We start from the raw sequence: 21538 nt of genomic DNA, 5'->3' as shown, positions 1-21538 counted from the left end.
GAGGGGGAGGGGGAGTGTCACAGTGTCTGTCGCCGCCACTACAAAGCCACCGGAGCGCAGAGACAGATCTGGCGCCGCGGCGCTACCTGAGCTCAGTGAGCGCGCTGACGGAGCGCGGCGGGGCTGGCGGATAGCGGGGGACGCCGGTTTAGCCGTTTTAGCCGTTTTAGCGGACCTGGCGGGTCTCACGGGTCCGGCCCTCAGTGCCCTCCACTGCAGCTCTGTCACCCTGCGCGCGGTTCCAGCCCGACAGAGGAGCCGTGTGAAAAAAGAGCCTACCCAGCTCGACCCAGCAGCCTCTGAACGCTAGCCGCGCGACGTTCAGAGATAGCCTTACCAGCTCAGCACAGTGGCCTCTCAACGCTAGCCGCATCATGTTCAGAGATAGCCTTCTCAGCTTAACACAGCAACCTCTCAACACTAGCCGCATGATGTTCAGAGATAGCCTTCGCAGAGCGACCCAGCAGACTCTCAACGCTATCCGCGCGGTGTTCAGAGATAGGTGCGACCGGCACAAAGCACAGGGCTGCTGTATTGTATCGTTACATTTCTGACATCTAATCGCGCTGCCCTTTCGCTTCCCTGCGCCATTGTGTTCCTTAACCGCTCGCTTAGCATTCAGATGCTAATCGCCGCCAATATTCAATTTGGGAGTAAAGTGTGGCAGCGCCTCCTCGGAGAGCCCCGTTGTCCGGGCGCTCTTCAGAGCCGTTTAGTATTGACGTCTGGATCAATTCACAGCAGGACAAAACCCAATAATCCACAGCTGCCCATATCAATGGGGGGGGGGCGGGGGTTCCAAAGGGGGAATTATGAAAACATCTCAAACCATCTGTGTTGCGCTACAAACCTACAGAAGAAAAACACACACACACACACACACACACACACACACACACACACACACACATCTATCCAAACCTGCACAACTCATTAGTCACGCTCCACTAGTTCCACTTCCAGTGGTTGTATAATGACCTTTAACCTCACCCCTGAAACTGAACAGAGCGCAGTGTGTGCTTCAGTAGTGTGAGGTGATTTAACCTGTTAATGACCCGGCTTCACTGGTGAGAGGTTCTTAAGTGAGGGTTTAACTGCTTTCTAAATGAGCTCATCAGAAGGAAACAGAGAAGTGTCACTTCCCCTCCATATCTCAGAAACTCCCCACGATACCGAAACGTGGATATCTGACAGTATTCAGTCAAAGTGGTTAAACATGAACCCAAAGCAAACACCGCTTCTGCCAGCAGTTAGGACTGCACCCACACACAGTGAGGCCGTATCTCTGCCAGTCTTCACTTTGAAGTAACGCGATTGCAATAATCCCATTATTACTCATACAAAGCCACTCAGAAACACTCAATTCACTAATGGACTGCTTAGCCTTTTTGTAAACCCTGCACAACAATATTGAATTGAATGGGTTCCATTTTTTTTTTATTTTTAAACTGACGAAATCCACGACAGAGACAAAATGAACACTATGTAACACAAAGGAATTCATTTTGGCCTGCGCAGAATTTACAAAATGACAGCACTGTGACAGCTTGACACAGACCCCAGAGATTTACAGGCAGCTCAGAGTAGCAATGTTTAACAGCAAAGAAAGAGCAACCCATATCTGCATATTTTATTATATCCACCATTTCACACATCTGTCTCAAAAGCATGCCGTTCAGTACTCCGTCAAACACATAAACGGGAACAAGAAAACCACCAAAAATTCCCCAGAACAGGTGTACTAGTGCAACTACAGGTTTTAGAAGCTCTTGTGTTCAGCGCTGGTGACTGTGTCACTGGCTGCTCATTCAGATGTGTCTCCAGTGGGACCTGTACTTCCTGTCTTTATCTCCCTTTGTTAACAGACCATGTGAGCGTAAAAAAACCCATGTGACCGACTCCCCGCTGGTCCGGCCCTGCCCATCTGCCGCGGCCGCCACACGAGACCAAGCCCCGCCCACGCACGGGACCAAGCCCCGCCCATGCACGGGACCAAGCCCCGCCCACGGCAAATCCGCAGGAAACCCAGCGATACCCGGGCGAACCTCAGCGCCGGTACCAGGCCGCGTGACCACCCTTGCGAGCTGACTGGTGCCCCCGGCTGCAGGGCAAACGCGCCGGGACATCAGTGACCACACCGCCGCTGCGTAATTAGCATCAGAAGAAGTTCGGGCTGGAGTGTGCGTGTCCAGTGCTGGCCCTGGTGCACGTGCGCTACGTCACGTTCAGTTCCGAGACACGCGGACACATTTCTGCCCTTTGGTTCTCAAATTAGCAACTCGGTCAACATGTTTCTCTTCTTTCCAGCAATAAGGGCCCTCCCTCCCTCCCTCCTATGCTCACACGTGACTCACTGTAAGTGCACCTTTTTAGTCACGCGTTTCTAAATACGGTCCGTCTGTGATCTGTCTTCGTGCCACGGCTCACACCGCTCACACAATAGACGCCTTTTTCTTTCTGAAGTGTTTTATCATAGCAAGGCACGGTTGCTAGGCGTTCCGTGGAGACCGCTGTGTTTGAAATCCATACTGGGCTGTCCCAACGATAGTAACAAATTAACAGGGGCCAGCCTGTTCTCTATAGCTCCTGCTGTTCAGTGACTGTAGACAATGTGCACACGACAGACACCTGCAGAAAGACCAACATTTTGCTAGAAACTCCAAACTACACATGGCAGAGTTTGAGCAGTGTCTGGAGGACCTAACAGCATATTCCTCATTTTCACTATTATTTACCCGAAATAATAATTAATAAACAGGATATGAGTAAATAAGTATAAAATTATAAGCAAAAGAGAAAAATAAGAAAAATAAAAATTCTCTGAATCCCACAGACACACATAGGACACCAAGAAAAAAAATGTTCTTTTGTTTCTTACCACTACAATGATCGAAAAATACTTTCCAAGCAAAAGTGAAGCGTGTTAGGGGGAAAAAATCTACTCTCGAAACTGTGCGCAAACACTAAGCATTCAGCCCAGTAGTATGCGCTCAGAGGAACACACACACTATCAGTGAGCCAGCCACTTTTGTGTTACTTGATGAAATCTATCCAGGATTAAACACAGCAGCTCAATACGCCAACATATGGCCCGGAGTCCTCAGTGTGCAGGACGCAGGCAGCGTGCATTTAAGGTTAGCGGGAGCAAACCGCCTGACAGGGGAGGGGGGGGGGGGGGAGACAATTATGCTAATCTCAAAATCTGATAGCAAGTCAGCCTCTCTTGACAGCTGTCACGGTCGTCAATACGCACCGTATACGGACCGTCTGTCAGGGCCGTGTGCCGTACAGCAGCTACACACAGAGCTAAAAGCCACGCTGGGCTCAGCGCACGCAGAACGATCGTTTATGAGGTGCGGTGGTGTTCTGGGGCCTGGGGGCGCTCTGAAAAAAAGCACGGACTGAAAAGCGCTGCCTCCTGGCACACACGGCTCCGAGCGGTGGCCATGTGGAAGCCACCTCCTACCGGGAGCAGAGTGATGTCACAGACACACAGACAGCAGCCTCTTTATGTAGCACGCTAACAATGGCATCCATCTTCATGAATCATCTCAGAATGGGTTTAAATAGCCTGTACAGCCCTTCTAAAAAGCACAGTACTAAACATTCTACACAAGCAAAAAATGAATCATTCAAAACCTGTATTCACACTTCAGTATTTTGCGGGCAAACCTTTCCTACATCACTCTTACCAAAACCATTCTCCGTTTAAAAAAAAAAAAAAAAAAAAAAACTCAAAGAAAAAATAAATAAAAAAATGAAAAAGAATCGATCTTATTCCAAAAAGCTTGGTGCAGATTCCAGGGTAACTCTTAACCGGTAAAGAGTTTTTGGAACGGTGAGGAATCCATTAATCTCCCAGTAGCCACTGTGTCGCCAGGGAGGAGTACACAACCTCAGCACATCCTCATTAGGCACCTTTCATCGTTATGAGATCAGCGCCAGGCTAAAAAAGCCACAAGGACACCCGAATCCTTTCAATAAACAAAAGCATCCGTGCCTTTCCCCGGTTGCACATTTTAAATTAAACCCGCTTTTATCCGCACAATGTTATGAAATGCCAATAAGATAGTTACGGTAAGAGTCTCTGTAATCTTAAGCCCGTATCAAACATGCGGTTAAGATTCCTAAGTGCTGTAAAACACACAGGATTGAAGACCTGGACCACAACACTGCAAGCTAAGCCATATCTGACTCACTCATGGTCTACAGCACTAGCCATTATCGCTCTCCTTTGTGGATCCTTAGGCCCTTAATCGCAATAAAAGGTTCGTGTCCTCTGGCAGGGACAGAGACGTACTGCCTTCCCTGGCTGTGCGCACAGCCCTGTGGTCTCCCTGTCAAAGCTGCAGATCTTTCAAGCCCCGCCCATCCTGTAATGGTGTAGCGCTGCTGTGTAATGATACCACAGCACACGCCTCACGGCTCTCTTAAGAGCTGCCACGTCCACGGAAGAGTGACAGCTCATTCTTAGGAAAAATGACGTCCCTTAAAAGAATGGATTTGTATCCCAGTGTCGTGGGGCTGACAGGCCGAGAGGCTCTTACCTTGTCGAAGAACTCGTAGAGTCTGACGGTCTTGTGGATCCTGCTCTTGGCGTCCTCCACCCTCTGGGAGAAGTCCCTCAGGTGCACGCAGAAGGAGCGCACCTTCACCTCGTACACCTGCAGCTCCGCGGACGACACGTCCACCTCCCACCTCTCCAGCCTCTTCAGCAGGGCCTCCCCGGTCTTACAGCGCTCCTGTAACCATGGCAAAGCCCCCGGTAACCACGGAGAACCACTGTTTGCCCGCCTGCCCGCTCCAGTGCAGAGAGATTAAATGAAATGGAAAAATCAGAGCCGGCTAAATTTCGCTTTGGGGGGGGGGGACTCTGACTGACACTTTGGCCTGACTGCTGCCTGTGTCTCTGAGCCTTTTATTGCTGGGTTGGGAGCCCTAGCTTCTGACCCACAGTGTGCAAAGCTGAGGAGCCCAAAGAGGAGACGTACGTATGCAGTGGAGTAGAAGTCCTGGAAGAGGGACTGCTTCACACGCAGCTGCTCCAGCGAATCCTCCAGATCTCCCAGGGCCTTGAGCTGACCCTCCCCAACGTCCTCGATCCAGCCTCTCACCTGTACCAACAGGCAATATCCATGAATAAGCACACGTTCAGATAAAAACAATGTCAACAAGCACTAAAAGTTAAGAGTTCCCTCACTGAGAGCATAATGGGTACTATTGAAAATGACTGGTGCATGCAGCTCTTTATAGCGTTAGCCTTCCTGTAGTCTACGCAGGCACAATGGATCTCCTAATCAGCCACAGCAGCATGCAATAAATGCCCAGCTCATCATGTCTCCATTTCTGCTTTTGTCTGATGTTAGTCAAGGCCGGTTTAGAAGCCTTTATGAATACCGGCCAACATTTTCCACATTTCCTGCCGTTTGCAAACCCTAAAGATTCTTCCATGCGTGAAACGTCCATCACCACCACCTCCAAGCCAAATGCCGAATGACTGGCTGTCCCTGGAGGCTGTAACCGTAGTTACTGTAGTCTACGGGTCGCGAGCATTGGTCTCTGACCTCCTTAAAGCCCTCCTCCAGGACCTTGAACTCCACGATGAACTCCAGCTCCTGGGTGCACTTGTTGGACAGCGTCACCAGCCGATGCACCAGCTCGTCCACCTGGTCGTAGAGTCCGCTGACCTCCTCAATGGCATCCCTGAGAAACAGCAGGTCAACAAGGCAAATTCAGCCTTTTTTCTTTGTTTTTGTCTGAAAGGGCAGACCACAGGCCATTTTCTGCTGATCAAAAATTTTTACTTTTAAAAATGCATCTCATGGTTTCATTTCATTTCATTTCTTTGCTTTGATATAAATGCAAAAAAAGCACAACTTGGCTTCTTGGTGACAGCTTACCGAAAAAATAAACATTTGAACAGTCAGTTCTCTAAATAACTTGTGACATAATAACAGCCTGTTGTGCTTTCTCTGGACGAATGCAGCTTAAAGCATTAGACTGCTTAAAATGTGCTTGTCACTGGAGGTAAAAATCAGGAAGCAAACCAAAACAGACATGATGAAAAATGCACACACGCACGCACACACACACACACACATGCACACTCACACACACGCGCACACACCACTGCTTCATCTTAACAGTGTTACTCAAACCGAGTCAGTCTTAACAGTTACAAAAGAGAAACCACAAACCAACCACAGCAGGCTACTCAAGACTATTTACAGCCTAACAGCACCACACTGAAGTCCCACTGCATGACCTCCACACCCCACCAGCTCTGGACACAGAGTGCCCCCTGCTGACCAAAACCACCGGAAGGTCAGACCGGCACGCAGACAGAACAACTCTGTGTTACAGTCTTTCCTCTTCCACTCAAAACGTTCACCCACCATTTCGCTTTAGTGCCCTTTCATTTTTAAACAGACTGTAAAAGTGAACCATACGTGTGGAGTCCCAAGCTGCCAACAAGTGCATGTCCGTTACCATGTGACAGTCCAAAATGCACGTGTTTAATAGCCTGACCTAGAACCTCTTTAGCGGTTTAACCATACATATGATGAGAGATGAGAAAACTCTGCACTTGCAGCAAACAAAAAGCTCGAAGAAGGAGCAATGAAGCATTCGACACAAATCCACAAGCCAATGAAATGTCATACCCGTGATGCCATGGATACCACGCCGTCCTGGCAACGGCGGCAGAAACCGCAGAGAACAGCACGCCATTGACGGGCAGCCCCTTGCTTATTTGATTATTATGCAAATGGATGCGCGCTAACTAGCCTATTCTCTCAGGCAGGGCCCCCCCCTTCTTGGTTTTTTTTTCTCGAGCGCGCTCTGTAAAGGCAGTCTCCAGGACCGGAGGAAAGGTGCCAGAGCTGCGGGTTTTTTTCCCTCCAGGCCGAGGGGCCTCACACTGAGGGGGACCCCGCTGAGGAAGGCTGGCCGAGGGGCCTAACGCTGAGGGGGACCCCGCTGAGGAAGGCTGGCCGAGGGGCTGCAGACGGAAGCGTTCCCACACCCCGGCCTTCACGGACGGAGGAGGGCTCCCGGCCAAATCAATACCGGGGAAATGAACTACTCGCTCTCCTGAGGCCCTCTCCTCCCTGCAGGCAGCACTCTGCCTTCTGCACGTTTTTTTATCTGATATGGATTCATGCACTGCGGCTCCAGGTCTCCAGTCTCTCTTGATTTTCGCAGTACGAGATAACACAAAGTCACCTTGGGCACTGCGACGCAGAAAATCACGACAGCGCACGCTTCGTCAACGTACTACCTATTGTTAAAAATTGTTGTAAAAAAAAAGGGATACAAACATTCCCGCCCAAAATAAAAACAATGGAATTTGTCAGAGCTCTGGGGCAAAAAAAGGAACAGGAATAGCACAGTACACAAGGTATCATTGTCTTTTCCATCCACCAATCAGAGTCTAGAACTGACAGATTCTTGGTAGCAGCGAATGGTGGCGGTGTGGGCGTCGGCATACCGCACCCCTGTCATAATGAGCCAGTCACCTCGATCAGTCATCGTCCGCACCCTGTGCAAACAGCCAGCTCCGCATTTTCCCTTCACATTTTCATGGGCCTTCCTGCCCAGGGAAAAAGGGCCTGGCCATACCCAGAGTGGGAGAACAGAACCGGCCTGTTGGGACTCGGCTTCCAGCGATGACGATCCGATCAGAGATTAACAGTCCTTTCCGCTGCAGTCGCCCTGTAGCTCATTCGCCTCCATAGCTGTTTGACAAAGGAGTATTTGCAGAAGGTGATAAAAGCCTGTGTGGCAAACACCGAGCTCTTCCGATCCTCGGAAGTGACTCACAGCTTCTGATGACATAAACCATCGAGCCGCCGTCTCCACGGGCTAAGGCTCGCTATCAGGACTCCGTGTTAGTGCACAGAAAACCTCCACCTCCACGGTAACAACAGCCGTGTAAAAGTGGCCTGAAACCCAACTCTTGGCACTCTTCCAACCGCGGACATGCCAGAGAGATGAGGGGAGCTTGCAAAACCTCAGGGCAAAGGCCTAAACGTTTGAGGATTGTGGGAACACGAGCCACCTAAAAAAATGTCACTTCCATCCTGAGGAAGATCCAAGGCAGGGCCCATGGCTTTCACATCAAAGCGAACAGAAGCTCACAAATCTGGGCTTAATACAGAGAAAACCGGGGGGTTATTAGCCTGTCAGAAACATGCATGTTTAGCACAGATCCATATATCCTGGCTCCTCACTTTCTGACAGTCACTTTCACTAGTGACTCAAAAACTAGAACCGGGGAGAACACAAAGAGGTGAAACGGAGTTACCTGCTCACAGGTAATAATTCCAGCGGAGCTTAAATCAGACGATGGAACACAACACACAAAGAGCCCTTCTGCTCCTTAGCCTGCGGCTGCCTCAAACACAAGAGCTGGGCCGACACAGTCACCCCAGACAGTTTAAACATGCCCTGTCACACCAGGAAAAGGGGAGAGCCAAAGCAAAGCGTTCTCAGGGCTGGGAAAGAGAGAGAGAGAGAGGTGCTCTCTCACCGCTAAAGAATGGAGCTGCCTGTCATTGTCAGACTGGCGGAAAAAAAAAAAAAAAATGAAAGTCTTGAGTCAACGGCAGTTAGATAATGTGCATTCCTGGGGCGGGGGGGGGGGGGGAGAGAGCAGCAGGTGGGGGGGGGTGTCTTGGAAAACCCCCAACCTTCCTCCTGAACAAGACGCGAAAGTTCATCCGCGGTACGAAGCCAAGAAACTTCATTGTCGAGAGTGTTTTTTCTTTTGTTAATCACTTGAGTCCCAGACATACCTGTGCAAGCAGCTTATTGTGCCACTGTCACCGTGCAGCGCTTGTGTTTCCTTTCACCCCCCCCCCCCCCCAAAAAAAAAACCAAAAAAACGCCCCCACAATGAGGACCAGACAGGAAGAGATGGGAGACGCCATCACCACTGCGGCTTGGGTTCCTTCACCTCTTCACCAGGCTGTGAGAAAAGGATCTTAAGGACGCAGTTTCTAATCGCAGCGCGGCTGAGGACTGACTGACGTGACCCGGCACAGGTCCGGCCTCAGATCGCGTGCGTTTGCTACAGAGCTCACCGCTGCCCCGGCAGTGCGGGTGAGAAGAAAAGGGGTACGGGGGTACGGGGTCTATAACGCCAGGGTCTGGAGGCATCAAACACACGTCAGGCTGTCCTTACACAGCACTGGGGAGGGTAAAAGAGAGCCAGTGAACAAAAACAACAACAACAAAAAAAAACGGTCTCATAAATCATAACCTCCGTGTTCCGAGCGTTTTAATGTTCAGTCTCAGCCTTACCGGTGCCAATGTTGTTCATACCCAAGGATCTCTACCCGTTATCCCTGAGGCAAAATCTGATAAACAATGACTGGATAAAGAAACACAAAAGCAAAGCGGGGGGAGGAAGAGTTCAACAGTGCAAACACCGAGCCTCGAAGTGCTTTTCCCGCCAGCCAAACAGGATGTGGCACTTGTGCGCTGCACGCCATAACGGCAAGTGCAGTGCGGTCCCGTCTCCGCCACGCCCGGAGGAAGTCGTTAGCCCGGCCCGTCTCATTAAAGAAGAAAGGCTTTTAGAGTGGGCAGACCCCCGCTCAGCACTGCCATTACCCTCCCCCCGGTCCAGAGATAAGGACCTCTCTCCCAATTTACACGGGGTCGAAAAACGCACTCCAAGGACGTTCTCACAGGAAACCAAACCGGCCTGACTCGTCCCGGGCCAGTTCCCATTCCCACTCAAAACTGAGGAAGCTAATTAACCCCAGACAAGGCCACACTGCACATATACTCTCCAAAATGCTGGGCTTCTATTATCAGCCACCTGAATACATTTTTAATTAAAAAATAATTTCCCAGGACACATTTGGCTATATAGTGACATCCATTGTATGGTAGACTCCAAGCAGCATAGCCAAATATAACTTTATAAAATATATTACATTAATAACAATCATATTAACAAGTTCACAAACACAAGATGCTCTTATTTATGGCAGAACTAAGCAAGGTGTTGCTACTTAGGAGTTTCTGAGTGTTGACATGTACCAAATCCCTGCTGAGCAAAGTCAAGGCAAAAACAAAGAAAAATCAGACCAAGAGTCGAGAGTCAGGCTGACAACTGGCTGAACTCCAGGCTGTTTTCCAGCAGGCAGGGACTGAGTGAGAGGGCACAGTTACACTGTTACACTGCAAACACAGCCCCCGTTTTTACAGACTGCCGTTCTGACCCCCCCACCCCCATCGAAAGCACCGCGGGCTCCGTCCAAAACATCTTTATTTTGGCAGCCCTCGTTTTTATTACTCTCTTTCAGAATTTGAGGCTTTTTTCTGAAAATCGGGCTCACAATTCAATTGTGACCGAATAACTGACCAGTCCTGCAACGTGCAGCGGCGAGCAGGAGGCTGGGGGGAGGCTGAGGGAGGGCTGGTGGAGGCTGGGGGAGGCTGAGGGAGGGCTGGTGGGGGCTGGGGTGGGGGGGGGGGGCAAGTGGGGGCTGGGGGAGGCTGAGGGAGGGCTGGTGGGGGCTGGGGGAGGCTGAGGGAGGCTGGGGGGGATGGGGGAGGCTCAGGGAGGCTGGTGGGGGCTGGGGGAGGCTCAGGGAGGCTGGTGGGGGCTGGGGGAGGCTCAGGGAGGCTGGAGGGGATGGGGGAGGCTCAGGGAGACTGCGCCGCTGGATTTCGGGCCTTACCTGTAGTCCTCGGTGAGGCTGACGCTCGACTCCTCCTTCCGGAGGCGGGACAGGGAGGCCCCGCCCTCCAGCTGCAGGCGCACCAGCCCGCTGTCCTGCAGGACGCTGTGCATCAGGTCCCGGTACCGGCCCAGCAGCAGCCGGGCCTCCTGAGGGGGACAGACACGGCCGTCACTCAAACCGGGCCCCGCCCAACCGACAGACACACCCCCGGGGGCAGGAATGTAACCTTTCAGAGACCAGCAACACCGGAGAATGTACACCGCACTGTAATTTAAACACTCAGGATGTGGCCTTAAAACCCTGGTTGCTTCGACGGACGCTGTTGCTTCACTTCTGTTCTCTGAGGTAGAAAGGTATTTGGGAGGGCACTCCAATTTGAGAAAAGAATGCAAGCGCAAAAGCAGTTCTCACAATAATGGAAAACGACAGTTATTCAATGATGGTTAGCGAGAGAGCTAACCAGTAGCAATTACACCGGGCTCTACATAACCCTGCTAAGTCCAAATCCTGTACTGACAAATTAGTTCCTCAAATATGATTCTCAAACTGCTAGCAAGCGCACACATAAACGCGCGTGACCAGTATTTAATGAACCCTATACATACACATGGAGATTGCACGCTGCTGACAGACGAGCTACGAAGAGCAGGCAATTAGCCGTTTAATTTACACGTTTGTGACACCTGTCACTGTCGCCAGACTGCTGTCTGCACGTCACGGGAGAAAAACCGCTCAAATCGCCGAATCGTTTAAAGACCTTCGGGCTCCCAATTCCTGTCACGGCTGGGGCAGGGCTGTTTTTCTGCAGCCCAGAAAAACCCCAGTGGGTTCAGCCGAAAGCAGGGAGGCCTGTCTGCTGACCGAAAGTGTCTCCCGTGGACCGAGGGCCTCCTAACCCCACCGGGGGCGGCCCCAGGATCCCCAGGGGCTCTGCTCTGTGGGACAGAGGGCAGCGTTCCGGGACCCAATCGCAATCTGCCTGCCCTTCCGCTTCAGCCAATCGCACCTTCTTAACAGGCAAGAGCCGCTATAAAAGGATGAAAGGTCACCTTCCGAATAGGCAGAAGACTCCGTAAAAAGGATGAAAGGGATGAAAGGTCAGCGTCTGAACAGGTGAGAGCCTCTGATAAGGACCCGTCTTGCCATGGGAAATCGATACCAGCGTCAACAATCCCGTTTCCTTCTGCCAGACATCAAAGTGCGACGGTGTAAAGGCAGCGCGTCGCGTGACGGCTGCGCGAGATTCTAAAACAAAGCGGCGCCTGTTATCCGTCTGCGCTCAGGAGACGCCAGACTCTGCGCTGGCACCGAAACCAGTCAGGCGATATCGTTCAAAAAAAAAAAAAACATATTGAAAAAAACTGGCTGAACCAAAACTTCACTGAAGCCGGTCGCCCCACGTTCCTCTCAGCCAAATTCACAGGCGGTCCCGTGTCCTGTTAAACTCTGGGCATGTGGCTGAAAGAAGGACAGCCAAACTACAAGTGCTTCCCTTGTGTCCCACAGACGGAACATTCCAGCGCCTTCATGCTCAGTTCATCTGGACCGGGGGGTGTTCTTATGGTACCCCGGGTCCTGGGTATGGAGGTTTTATTCCAACCGCAACTGCAGTCCCAGAATTTTAACGAGCTGTTGATTTCTCGTAATTAGGTGCTTTTCATGTTTAGAGGGACTATTTACCCTCTTAAGCCACATTACCTCAGAAATAGCTTGGCATGCCATGAAGAATTCAAGTTCCATATTCACATTGTGCCATATTGCAAATGATTAAATAAAGGTAAAACATGCTTTAACTGATCAAATTAAAGACTGATGTGAATCAACATGCTCCTAATTTATGACACATGGCCACTAAAACTAACCATCTGGTAGATAATGAAGAATTCAAAGACAAAGCAAATGATTCTCGAGTCCAAACCTGCAATGTGTTGTTTAATTTAAGCAAACATTATGAAACTTAAAACACATGCGCTCAGAGACCTAATTAGAAGCATTCTCATTCAACTCAGTCTTTAATCTAATCAGTTAAAACATTCAGTTTCCTTTTCATGTAATTATTTACAGTTCAGCAGAAGAAGCATGGTGTGAACATGGAACTTTTATTCTCCATGACATGCCCAGCCATTTATGACATAATGTGAGTTAAGAGGATAAATAAGCCCACTAAACAGGAAATGTGCCTAATCAGTGAGAAATTAACAGCTTGTTACAAACTCTGGGATTGTAACCGTGTTTGGAACGAAAGCCAGCATGCACACGAGGAAGGAGTTTGAGAACCAGTGATCTCGGCCATTGTAAACAGAAGGCAAGTCCGCTCTTGCATTGTGTCTGTATGAACATAACAAGGGTCCCGCGGACGCTACACCTCTTACATCCCCACAGTTTTCCCAGAGAGACAGAGCAGAGCGTGACGTGACCTTTGGCCTCAAGCCTGCGAATGTACCGTTGAGAAGATAGGAAACAGATTACCAGCAGTCACATGGCCACCAGCAGTCACATGGCCAGAGGACACATCGAGCTGGCACAGTGTGTACTGTGATCATCCTCCAGCTCTATTACACAGACTAATAAGTGAAGCAGAGCCCCATGTCCAGCTGTACAGTGCAGGAGGATGGGAAGGGGAGGTGTTAGCAGTGCTGTACTAAGGACAGTGAGGGGGGGGGGGTTAGCAGTGCTACTCTAAGGACAGTGAAGGGTCACAGGTTTTTTGGCAGTTACCTCAGCAGTAGCAGGAAGTGAGGAGGTCTCCAGGTTTGAGACGGTGCTCTTCAGCAGGCTGACGGCATCCTTGCAGCTGCTGCTCAGCTGCTCCAACCTCTGGAGGGGGAGGGACAGGAAATACACAGGGAGGTAAGGGGCGGGGCCACCACACTGCCCGCCCACCTGTCTGCCAGCCAATCACATCTGCTCTATAACGCAGGACTCGAGCAGACGCAACTCAGACGGGTCCAGTGTGTTCTATCACACAGACAGGAGGGCGGATCATTTCTCATAAGCACTGAAAGTGTGAATCAATGTAAGCACTTGAAATCACTTGGGCAGCTGAGGCTGTAGAGCTGGGAGAAGTAATTCCCTGCGCAGCCTCTGTGCAAACAAACATGTGCCCTCTCTGTTTTCTTTTTCATTATGCAGCAACACAGATAGCCTTTTTCGGTCAAGGTGACCTTTTTTCCTCCAGATAGGAATGAGTCACGAGAACGGTCACCTTGGCGCAAACGTCAGTTTGTGTCGTCATGAGATAAATAAAGAACGGAGCGCGGTCACATGGTCTGGACGGAGGAGACGCTTGTTTACAGGAAGTAACTCCACAGCGAAGGTCTAAGCGCTGTAATCCATTCCCCCGCTACCAGGAGCACGTAAGACAGCGAAGGACAGCGATGGTGCTTAACGCTGACGGGGGCGAGAACAGCTCTCTCACCATCCGAAACGTGATCCAGCTGCTGTGGCAGAAGGGGAAGGTGCCCTCGAATTCGGCCGGCAGCTGGGCGCTGTCCACGTGCTTGTACAGAGACTTCAGAGAGGGCAGGAGCTCAAACTGCAGGACAGAGAGTCAGAGTTAGAGAGAGAGATCCGTGACCATCGCTAATTACATGCTAATTACACATCACAGCTCCACTAAAGCACACACAGCCGTTAGCCGATGTCTCCGTGACTGACAGCTCAATCACAACACGGAGCGTGAGGCTGAAAGAAAATGAACAGAACATGTTGGTGTGTATTATCCCAGTAATGCTACGACTAAAGACTGAATCTACACTTTAATATGGTGACTGTGTTGAGACCCTCTGTGTATCTGTGTCCGGCTCCAGCTGAGCACATCCCTGGCAGCTAGTTTGAAGAACTGAAATGAGTGCTTCCTTTTTTTCAAACAGTCACTTACACGGCCAGTAATACTTGCTATGCTATTACAGTGCAGGTGACAGTGAGAAAAGCCATACACCATGTGTGATGCAGCATCAATAAGCTTTCAGCCTGGGAGCGAAAACAACACAGTTAAGATCCAGGGGTCAGGTCAGGCCAGCTGTGTCACTGATCCCAATTCAGCAACCCCCCTCACCCCCCCCCGAGTCTCAGTATCTCCTCAGGGCAATTCCTCACGCCAGTACGCCCTCCTCCCACAGGAGAACGCACGCTACACTCTGCCGCTGCTCCGCTCTTTCACACAGGGCTGTGGGAGGTACCTGCAGGGCAGAGGGCTTCTCCATGCGGAAGGCCAGGTCTCTGTCAGCCAGCAGCAGCAGGGTGTGGATGCAGCCGGGCACAGACTCCTGTGAGGGGACAACGGAAACGCTGCTTACACACGGGACCTTTTCAAAACGAGGACTAATGTACACGCACACACGCATATACAGGCACACACACGCATATACAGGCACATACGCACACACACGCATATACAGGCACATACGCACACACACGCATATACAGGCACATACGCACACAGGCACATACGCACACACATGCATATACAGGCACATACGCACACACACGCATATACAGGCACATACGCACACACACGCATATACAGGCACATACGCACACACACGCATATACAGGCACACATGCGCATACACGCATATACAGGCGCATACGCACACAGGCACACACACACGCACGCATATACAGGCACATACGCACACATGCAGGCATATACAGGCACATACGCACACAGGCACGCACACACACATGGACACATACACGCATGCATGCGCACACGTGTACACACACACACACAGCTGAGTGAAGCTCTCTGGTGTTATCAGCACAGCACTGACAGGTTTGCGCTGTGTTGTCTGAGCGCTGGGGGGGACGGTGTGACGGGGGGGCGGAGCCGTAATGGCGCTCGCTGTGACACTAAAGAATGCGTAACGTGACTAATATCCACCGGGGAAAAGGCCTCATTACCCCTGTCAGGTGATCTGACAGTCCCTGCCCGGAGTGAGCTGTATGTCCACACAGCCGCACACAGAAGAGTAAAAAAAAAACACTTTCAAATAAACAGGCATCTCACATTCTCTCCATACCCAAACCGCTTTTACTTCTTATTATTTTTAATCACTCAGCGGCGAGGCATTTATACATCTTGTGATCATTATCAAAACACATGAAAGCAGAGACTCTGGATTTTTAATTAAAGTTCATTGCACAGAATTTTCAGCAACAAAGAAAATAAAGCTATATTAAGAGACCAAATGACAGGAAATACCTGGTGATATTACAGTAAATTTTAGCATTTAGCACACGTTCTTACTGAGAGCAACTCAGATTATATTTATATAGTTACAATCCATTTGTACAGCTGAATATTCAATGAAGGAATTCAGGTTCAGGAGTTGCTCGAGGGTACTGTAGCAGCACCCAGAACGACTAGTTTTTCCATGAATGTGGGTATTCATTTGCCTGTCATCTTTTATGTAACCAATCACAATGAAACTCAGTGGTAGCCTATGTAAAAGGCCAGTGATAGCAATACAAATGTGAGTATTCATTCTTTTTTCCCCACTTTCAGTTCACTGTTATTTAGTTCACATATTTTACATGGATCTCCTCATTTATAAAAAACACTGTTGCATGTTTGTAAAGGGGACCTTATCAACACTACGAACGAAAACCTACTGTATAAGGTGTGAGCTGTTTTAACAGGAGCATTAATGCTGGATATTTATATTTCTCAGACTTATCTTGTACTGCTCAAACAGCAAACCACACCTTTAAAACAAGTCTGATTAGGCACAGAGGTGAAAACTCAAATACAATATTCATCTCATGAAGGAGTTATTTAGCAGGACCGAGCAGCGAAAATGAGTAATACTTTTCACAGGAGATAGGGTGGGATTGTAGCATTGTCCATAGGCATTCTTCACAAAAATACATGGATGTTACTAATCCTGCGTCACGTTTCCTCAACTTCCACTCACGTCCTTACAGTGCCCAGAAACAAGGTTAAAAAAGGAAACTGCCATCCCGTGCAATTCTGTGTGTGACATTTCAGCAGTACAGTACTTCCCATCAAAATGAGGACCACTGTGGTGCCTAGTCAATTTTATATTTATTATATATAGTATATATGATACTATATTTACAGTATCACATTTTATCTATTATAATACCCCTCACATTAGAAGTGCTTCAGTATAAATTTGAGGTCATGAGGTATTTTTATGGCTAGCCCACCAGTCCTGGGGTATCCACTGACAGCTTTGAGGGGGGTTTAAGGTTAATGAAGGTGAACCGGCTGAGGTTAAACCCTGACGCGTCAGGCTAGTGCTAACCGCTCACCCTGCCCCTTTAGCAGGCTCACTGTTAGCCCTTTTCCAGTTTGACATGTTTTTCTCACTCCTAAATAGCTGGGCTGGGTTTTTTTTTTTTCTTTTACAGTGCTCTTCTTGGTGAGGGAGTACTCCTGCCAAATCCTCTTTTCAACAACAATCCGAGCGCACACACTCTTCAGCATGAGGAATGACTGTTTCGGTGGAAACAGCTCTGAATCGATCCAAAATGGAGAACGGATATAAAAGACAGAGATTGAAATGGACATTTTTACGGGAGCTTAAGAGCATGAATCATGCCTTTCCCCCACAATAATCCAGACAACGCACTGTAACCACAGAGAAGAATAAAATCAATCCTTCAGGCAGCTATACGTCAACCTCGTTAAATTGGATAAACAGGTCTACAGAGGGCGCCGGTGTCAGTGGGAACCCCTTCTAATAAGACGATGCTATCTTCATCCATTGTGCCAGGGCGAGGGACGGAGCCCAGGGGTATTCCAAATGAGATGAGAACTGTGACAGCATTCATTAGAGAGAGAGAGAGAGAGAGAGAGAGAGAGAGAGAGAGAGAGCGCTACGCCACCTCTGTCATTGTTAGCGCTGACCCGGAATGGAGGGAAGGTCAGCTGATCCCCGTCTCTGTCGTCCCATCCTGCTTTGCCCCAAATCTCATTTTTCAATATGGCTGCCACTCAAACAGGGTACACACAGCCTTTTGTATGCATCCTGTACGATGCATTAAATCCTATTATTTGATACTGCAGCTTTAAAACCCAGGTCGTCAGTGCCACTGTATTTGGATAAGTGCACCTCATAATTTAGAATCAAACCGAAATCACAGAGACTAAAGATTAACCCTCATAACTATGAAAACAATCCACAGCTTGCAATATATCGAATTTAAATGCATCCCACCATAAGGTAACATTCCAAAATAAGTACACCCTGTTCATTTTTTTCTATCCCCGATGTATATGAGATATTCTTAATGCATATGGCAGGAGTCACACCAAAGCCAGACACGTTTGTCTCCACGGTAACGCAAGCCCCACACATTTAAAAGCAGCGACAGGGCTGGGGTTTCCCATTGGCTCGCTCAGAGGGGACCGTTCCTTCATCATCATCATCATCATCTCGGCCCTTCAGCGCTGTGAAGGAAAGCCTGGCATGTGCAGCTCTGTGGGTCTGTGTGCACTGGAGGACCAGATCAATCAATCCCAGCGACACCGGCAGGGAAATAATAAACACGGCCAAATAATGGGGCCGGCAACGCCCCCCCGCCCGCCCACCCGCCCGCCTGGGGGGCTGCCGGCTAATCAAACACTGCAGCGCTGCTTAGCGCACGCTAACCGCGACCAGCTGAGACATGTCACACATGCTTATCCCCAGAGCTCGCGCATGAAGCCATTCATGAACACACTCATATCTCCTGCTGTACGAATCCTACGAAAGCCCAGCTTCAAGTACTGTTAAAGGAATACATTAGCCAATAACCTGTCTATAACTGACATACACATTGTTTGGTATCATAATAAAAATCGCATTCTGAGACTTAACGTTTTCATTTGAAAAGATGACGGGAAAATATGAAGAAAAAATACTCCATTAAATTATTAAGCTTTCAACTGACGCTGTTGCATATAAGGCATCTCAGCAAACGACACGCGCCTCATTGTTTCACTGTGGACCAACTGACCGGCGCATCTGTTATAAATTATACACCCACGCAGAACGGACAAACTACCACCACATCGACACTGGCTCACGTCAACATCTCACAGCTCCCGAGCGCATCAGAAAAAGGCCACAGCCCGCTCTCCAGAACGCCGCTCCGTCTCCGCACGCGCCGTACCTGCAGGATGTTGAAGGCCTTGAAGAGCGCGGGGACGGGCGAGCATCGGCGAGCGTCCACCAGGACGGTCAACCCCAGGGAGCTCACGTCCTTCCTGCGGGAGAGACGCGCGAGCTGTGAGATCGCGAAAGCGTCGTCTCGCGTTCTCGCCCTCGTTAAGAGGAAAAAAAGAAAAAAAAAAAAACGGGTGTGGGCGGAGGGTCACGTGACTCACCGGAGCGTGGTGTGGAAGTACTCCAGGATGCGCGCGAGCTCGCCGCTGTTGCAGCGCGGGTTCAGCCAAGCCGTATTTCTGGTCGTCACGATCACGAGGGCGCGTCCGCCTTTGTCCCGCGTTCCTGAGGTCGAAAGAACTTCGTGAAGAACGGAGACGACAGAATCGCAAAAAAAAAAAAAAAAAAAAGCGCGAACAATAGATTCGCTTCAGACGTTTTTGTTTCCCGGTGATGATGCCTACTCTCTACCGCTGAAATAAATCTGTTTAGCGCCAACAATTCATAAAAATGCCGTCAGGAGAGGGGAATAAATTTTTTTTTTTAAAAAGTGATTACACAGACAGGGTCCCTCGGGGTCTGTCATATTACTGTGAGGGATGAGGCTGAGCGCTCACACACCCACCGGCCCGTCTCTCATGGGCGTGTTACGCCATGTCAATTAATCGCGGCGCGTCCGGTGAGGAGAGATTCCCCCCCGGGCACATCCTGAGCGACTGCGTAACCGTCGGAGGGAACGCGCTGTACCCGCAGCCCACGCAATCACCCTCCAATTAAGTCATTTTATTGGGCGAGCAAGTAAGTCACAACCCCTGAGGTGTTGCAATCTCCTGACGCTGGAGCGTGACTGCCTGCTCCGTGAGTGAGGTGGGCTGTAAAACGAGCTTTATGACTGCGGCACGGAGGACAGGCGGAGTTCATTCCCGCTCTGTAAGGCGTGCCGTGGCCTCGAAGAGGCAGGGGAGGGGAGCTTCACTCACCGGGCAGACAGAGCACTCCGGAGCTGAGCACCTCTCTGTTCATGCTGTGGGCCTGGGGCAGTACTGGCTGGGCCTGGGGCAGTACTGGCTGGGCCTGGGGCAGTACCGGCTGGGCCTGGGGCAGTACTGGCTGGGCCTGGGGCAGTACCGGCTGGGCCTTGGGCAGGGCGGGACAGACACACACCGTGTCCTGCTGCTTTAGGGTGACGGCCTCCTCCCCGCTGCCGCCCACCGGAGTGGCCGGCTTCCCCAGAGCACAGGGCCCCTGGCCTGGCTTCAGGACCTGCGCTTCCCCCTGACTGGAGCCTGCCAGGCGGACATAGAAGAGCAGATGACTCGTGAGCACATACACTCACATGCACACACACACACACAGGCGCGCACACACACACACACACACACACACAGGCGTGCACACACACACACATACATACACACGTGCGTGCGCACGCACGCACGCACACCCACACACACAGAAGCACGTCCACACACCCACAAGCAAGCGCACACACCCGCACATGCATACACACACCCATACCCACACACACACACACACAGTACATAGTCTACATGACAAAAATACACCAACAGAAGACACACTCGACCATTGTTATCGCGGTGAAAAAAAAAATCTGGTAATTATTATTGTGGTACGCGGCCAGTGCCGGGCACAGCGGAGTCTCACACGCGATGTTCCGGCAGGCTAATCCGGCACATTCCGGGAAGCCCGGGGCAGGAGCAGAGCACAGCGGAGAAGCTGGAGCTCGGGCGAGGCCCGCCAGACCCAGGCCCTAAAAAGTCACCTCAGCTAAAAATGAAAAACGCTTACAGAACCATAAATGTCCGGTAGTCGTATAACAAGGGCTGCGAAAGCAGAACACCAAGAGGAACCACCTTACCGAGACACATTTTTCATGGATTTTTTTTTTGACAGAACACTAGAGGTAGTGTGCAAGTGGGTTGGGGGGGTAGAGGGGGTGGTTTATCTGGAATGTTATTACTTAGATAAGAGAGAGGAGAACTTGTCAAGCAGTCGCCCATTAAAAGGTTCTCCATTTCAGCCGGTTCCTTAAAAGCTAGCTTTTCCTCTGGCTGGCTCCCTCTGCCCGCGGTACACACAGGCCTCCTGCGCTAAGCCCCAGCTTGAGAAAGCAAACACCGTCAGCGTTTCCAAAACTCTCTGGGCGCCCGGGCGCTCCACTGGGGTACGGGGGGGGTGGGGAGGAGGGGGCACAGACCCCTGCCCCAGACAGACAGCCCTACAGTCTGAAATATGATTTCGGTCGTGGCTGTTCCAGGACCGGAGCGGGACTGAAGGGTCTCCTGTCAGTCACGGGAAGGGAAGGCGGGGTCAGTCGGTCACAGCCTCTGTTAAACCACAGGCAGGGGAAGGGGTAGCTTACGAGAGGCTTGGGGTGACCCAGTACATGTAGCCCGCGCTGCTGTCCCGCTCAACCCCGTAATGTGAGGATCATACGGATAAAAAACGCTTCCTTGTGCTGCAGAATTCCTACACGGCTCTGACCAAAAGACCCCTTCCAGCAAACAGCCAGCTTCTCAACATCTGGAATATATATGCGTGAGTGCGCTCTGTGTGTGTGTGTGTGTCTGTGTGTGTGTGTGAGAGAGAGAGAGACAGAGAACGAAACAATGATACATCTTACACGGAAGTTTATCCATCTGGCGCCAAATCTCTGGAAATTAAACAAGAAAATGGTGGAAACTCCACATATAGACTACACAA

General features: G+C 50.3%; 1 protein-coding gene across 5 annotated transcripts in view; it reads right to left on the bottom strand.

Annotated features, from left to right (window-relative positions):
* Positions 1-21538, bottom strand: part of plekhg4 (pleckstrin homology domain containing, family G (with RhoGef domain) member 4) — a 58610-nt gene that overhangs the window by 18483 nt on the left and 18589 nt on the right. For all 5 annotated transcript variants that reach the window (XM_035396699.1, XM_035396701.1, XM_035396700.1 and 2 more), the window contains 10 exons: positions 19795-20100; positions 19036-19159; positions 18822-18915; positions 14879-14965; positions 14116-14232; positions 13416-13514; positions 10695-10843; positions 5565-5703; positions 4992-5114; positions 4548-4742 (listed from right to left, as the gene is read on the bottom strand). In XM_035396699.1, coding sequence (XP_035252590.1) covers positions 4548-4742; positions 4992-5114; positions 5565-5703; positions 10695-10843; positions 13416-13514; positions 14116-14232; positions 14879-14965; positions 18822-18915; positions 19036-19159; positions 19795-20100 — 1433 coding nt within the window. The remainder of the gene's footprint in view (positions 1-4547; positions 4743-4991; positions 5115-5564; positions 5704-10694; positions 10844-13415; positions 13515-14115; positions 14233-14878; positions 14966-18821; positions 18916-19035; positions 19160-19794; positions 20101-21538) is intronic.

The sequence above is a fragment of the Anguilla anguilla genome, chromosome 16, assembly GCF_013347855.1.
Source record: "Anguilla anguilla isolate fAngAng1 chromosome 16, fAngAng1.pri, whole genome shotgun sequence".
NCBI classification, from domain to species: domain Eukaryota; kingdom Metazoa; phylum Chordata; class Actinopteri; order Anguilliformes; family Anguillidae; genus Anguilla; species Anguilla anguilla.
This window is presented reverse-complemented; position numbering and strand designations above follow the sequence as displayed.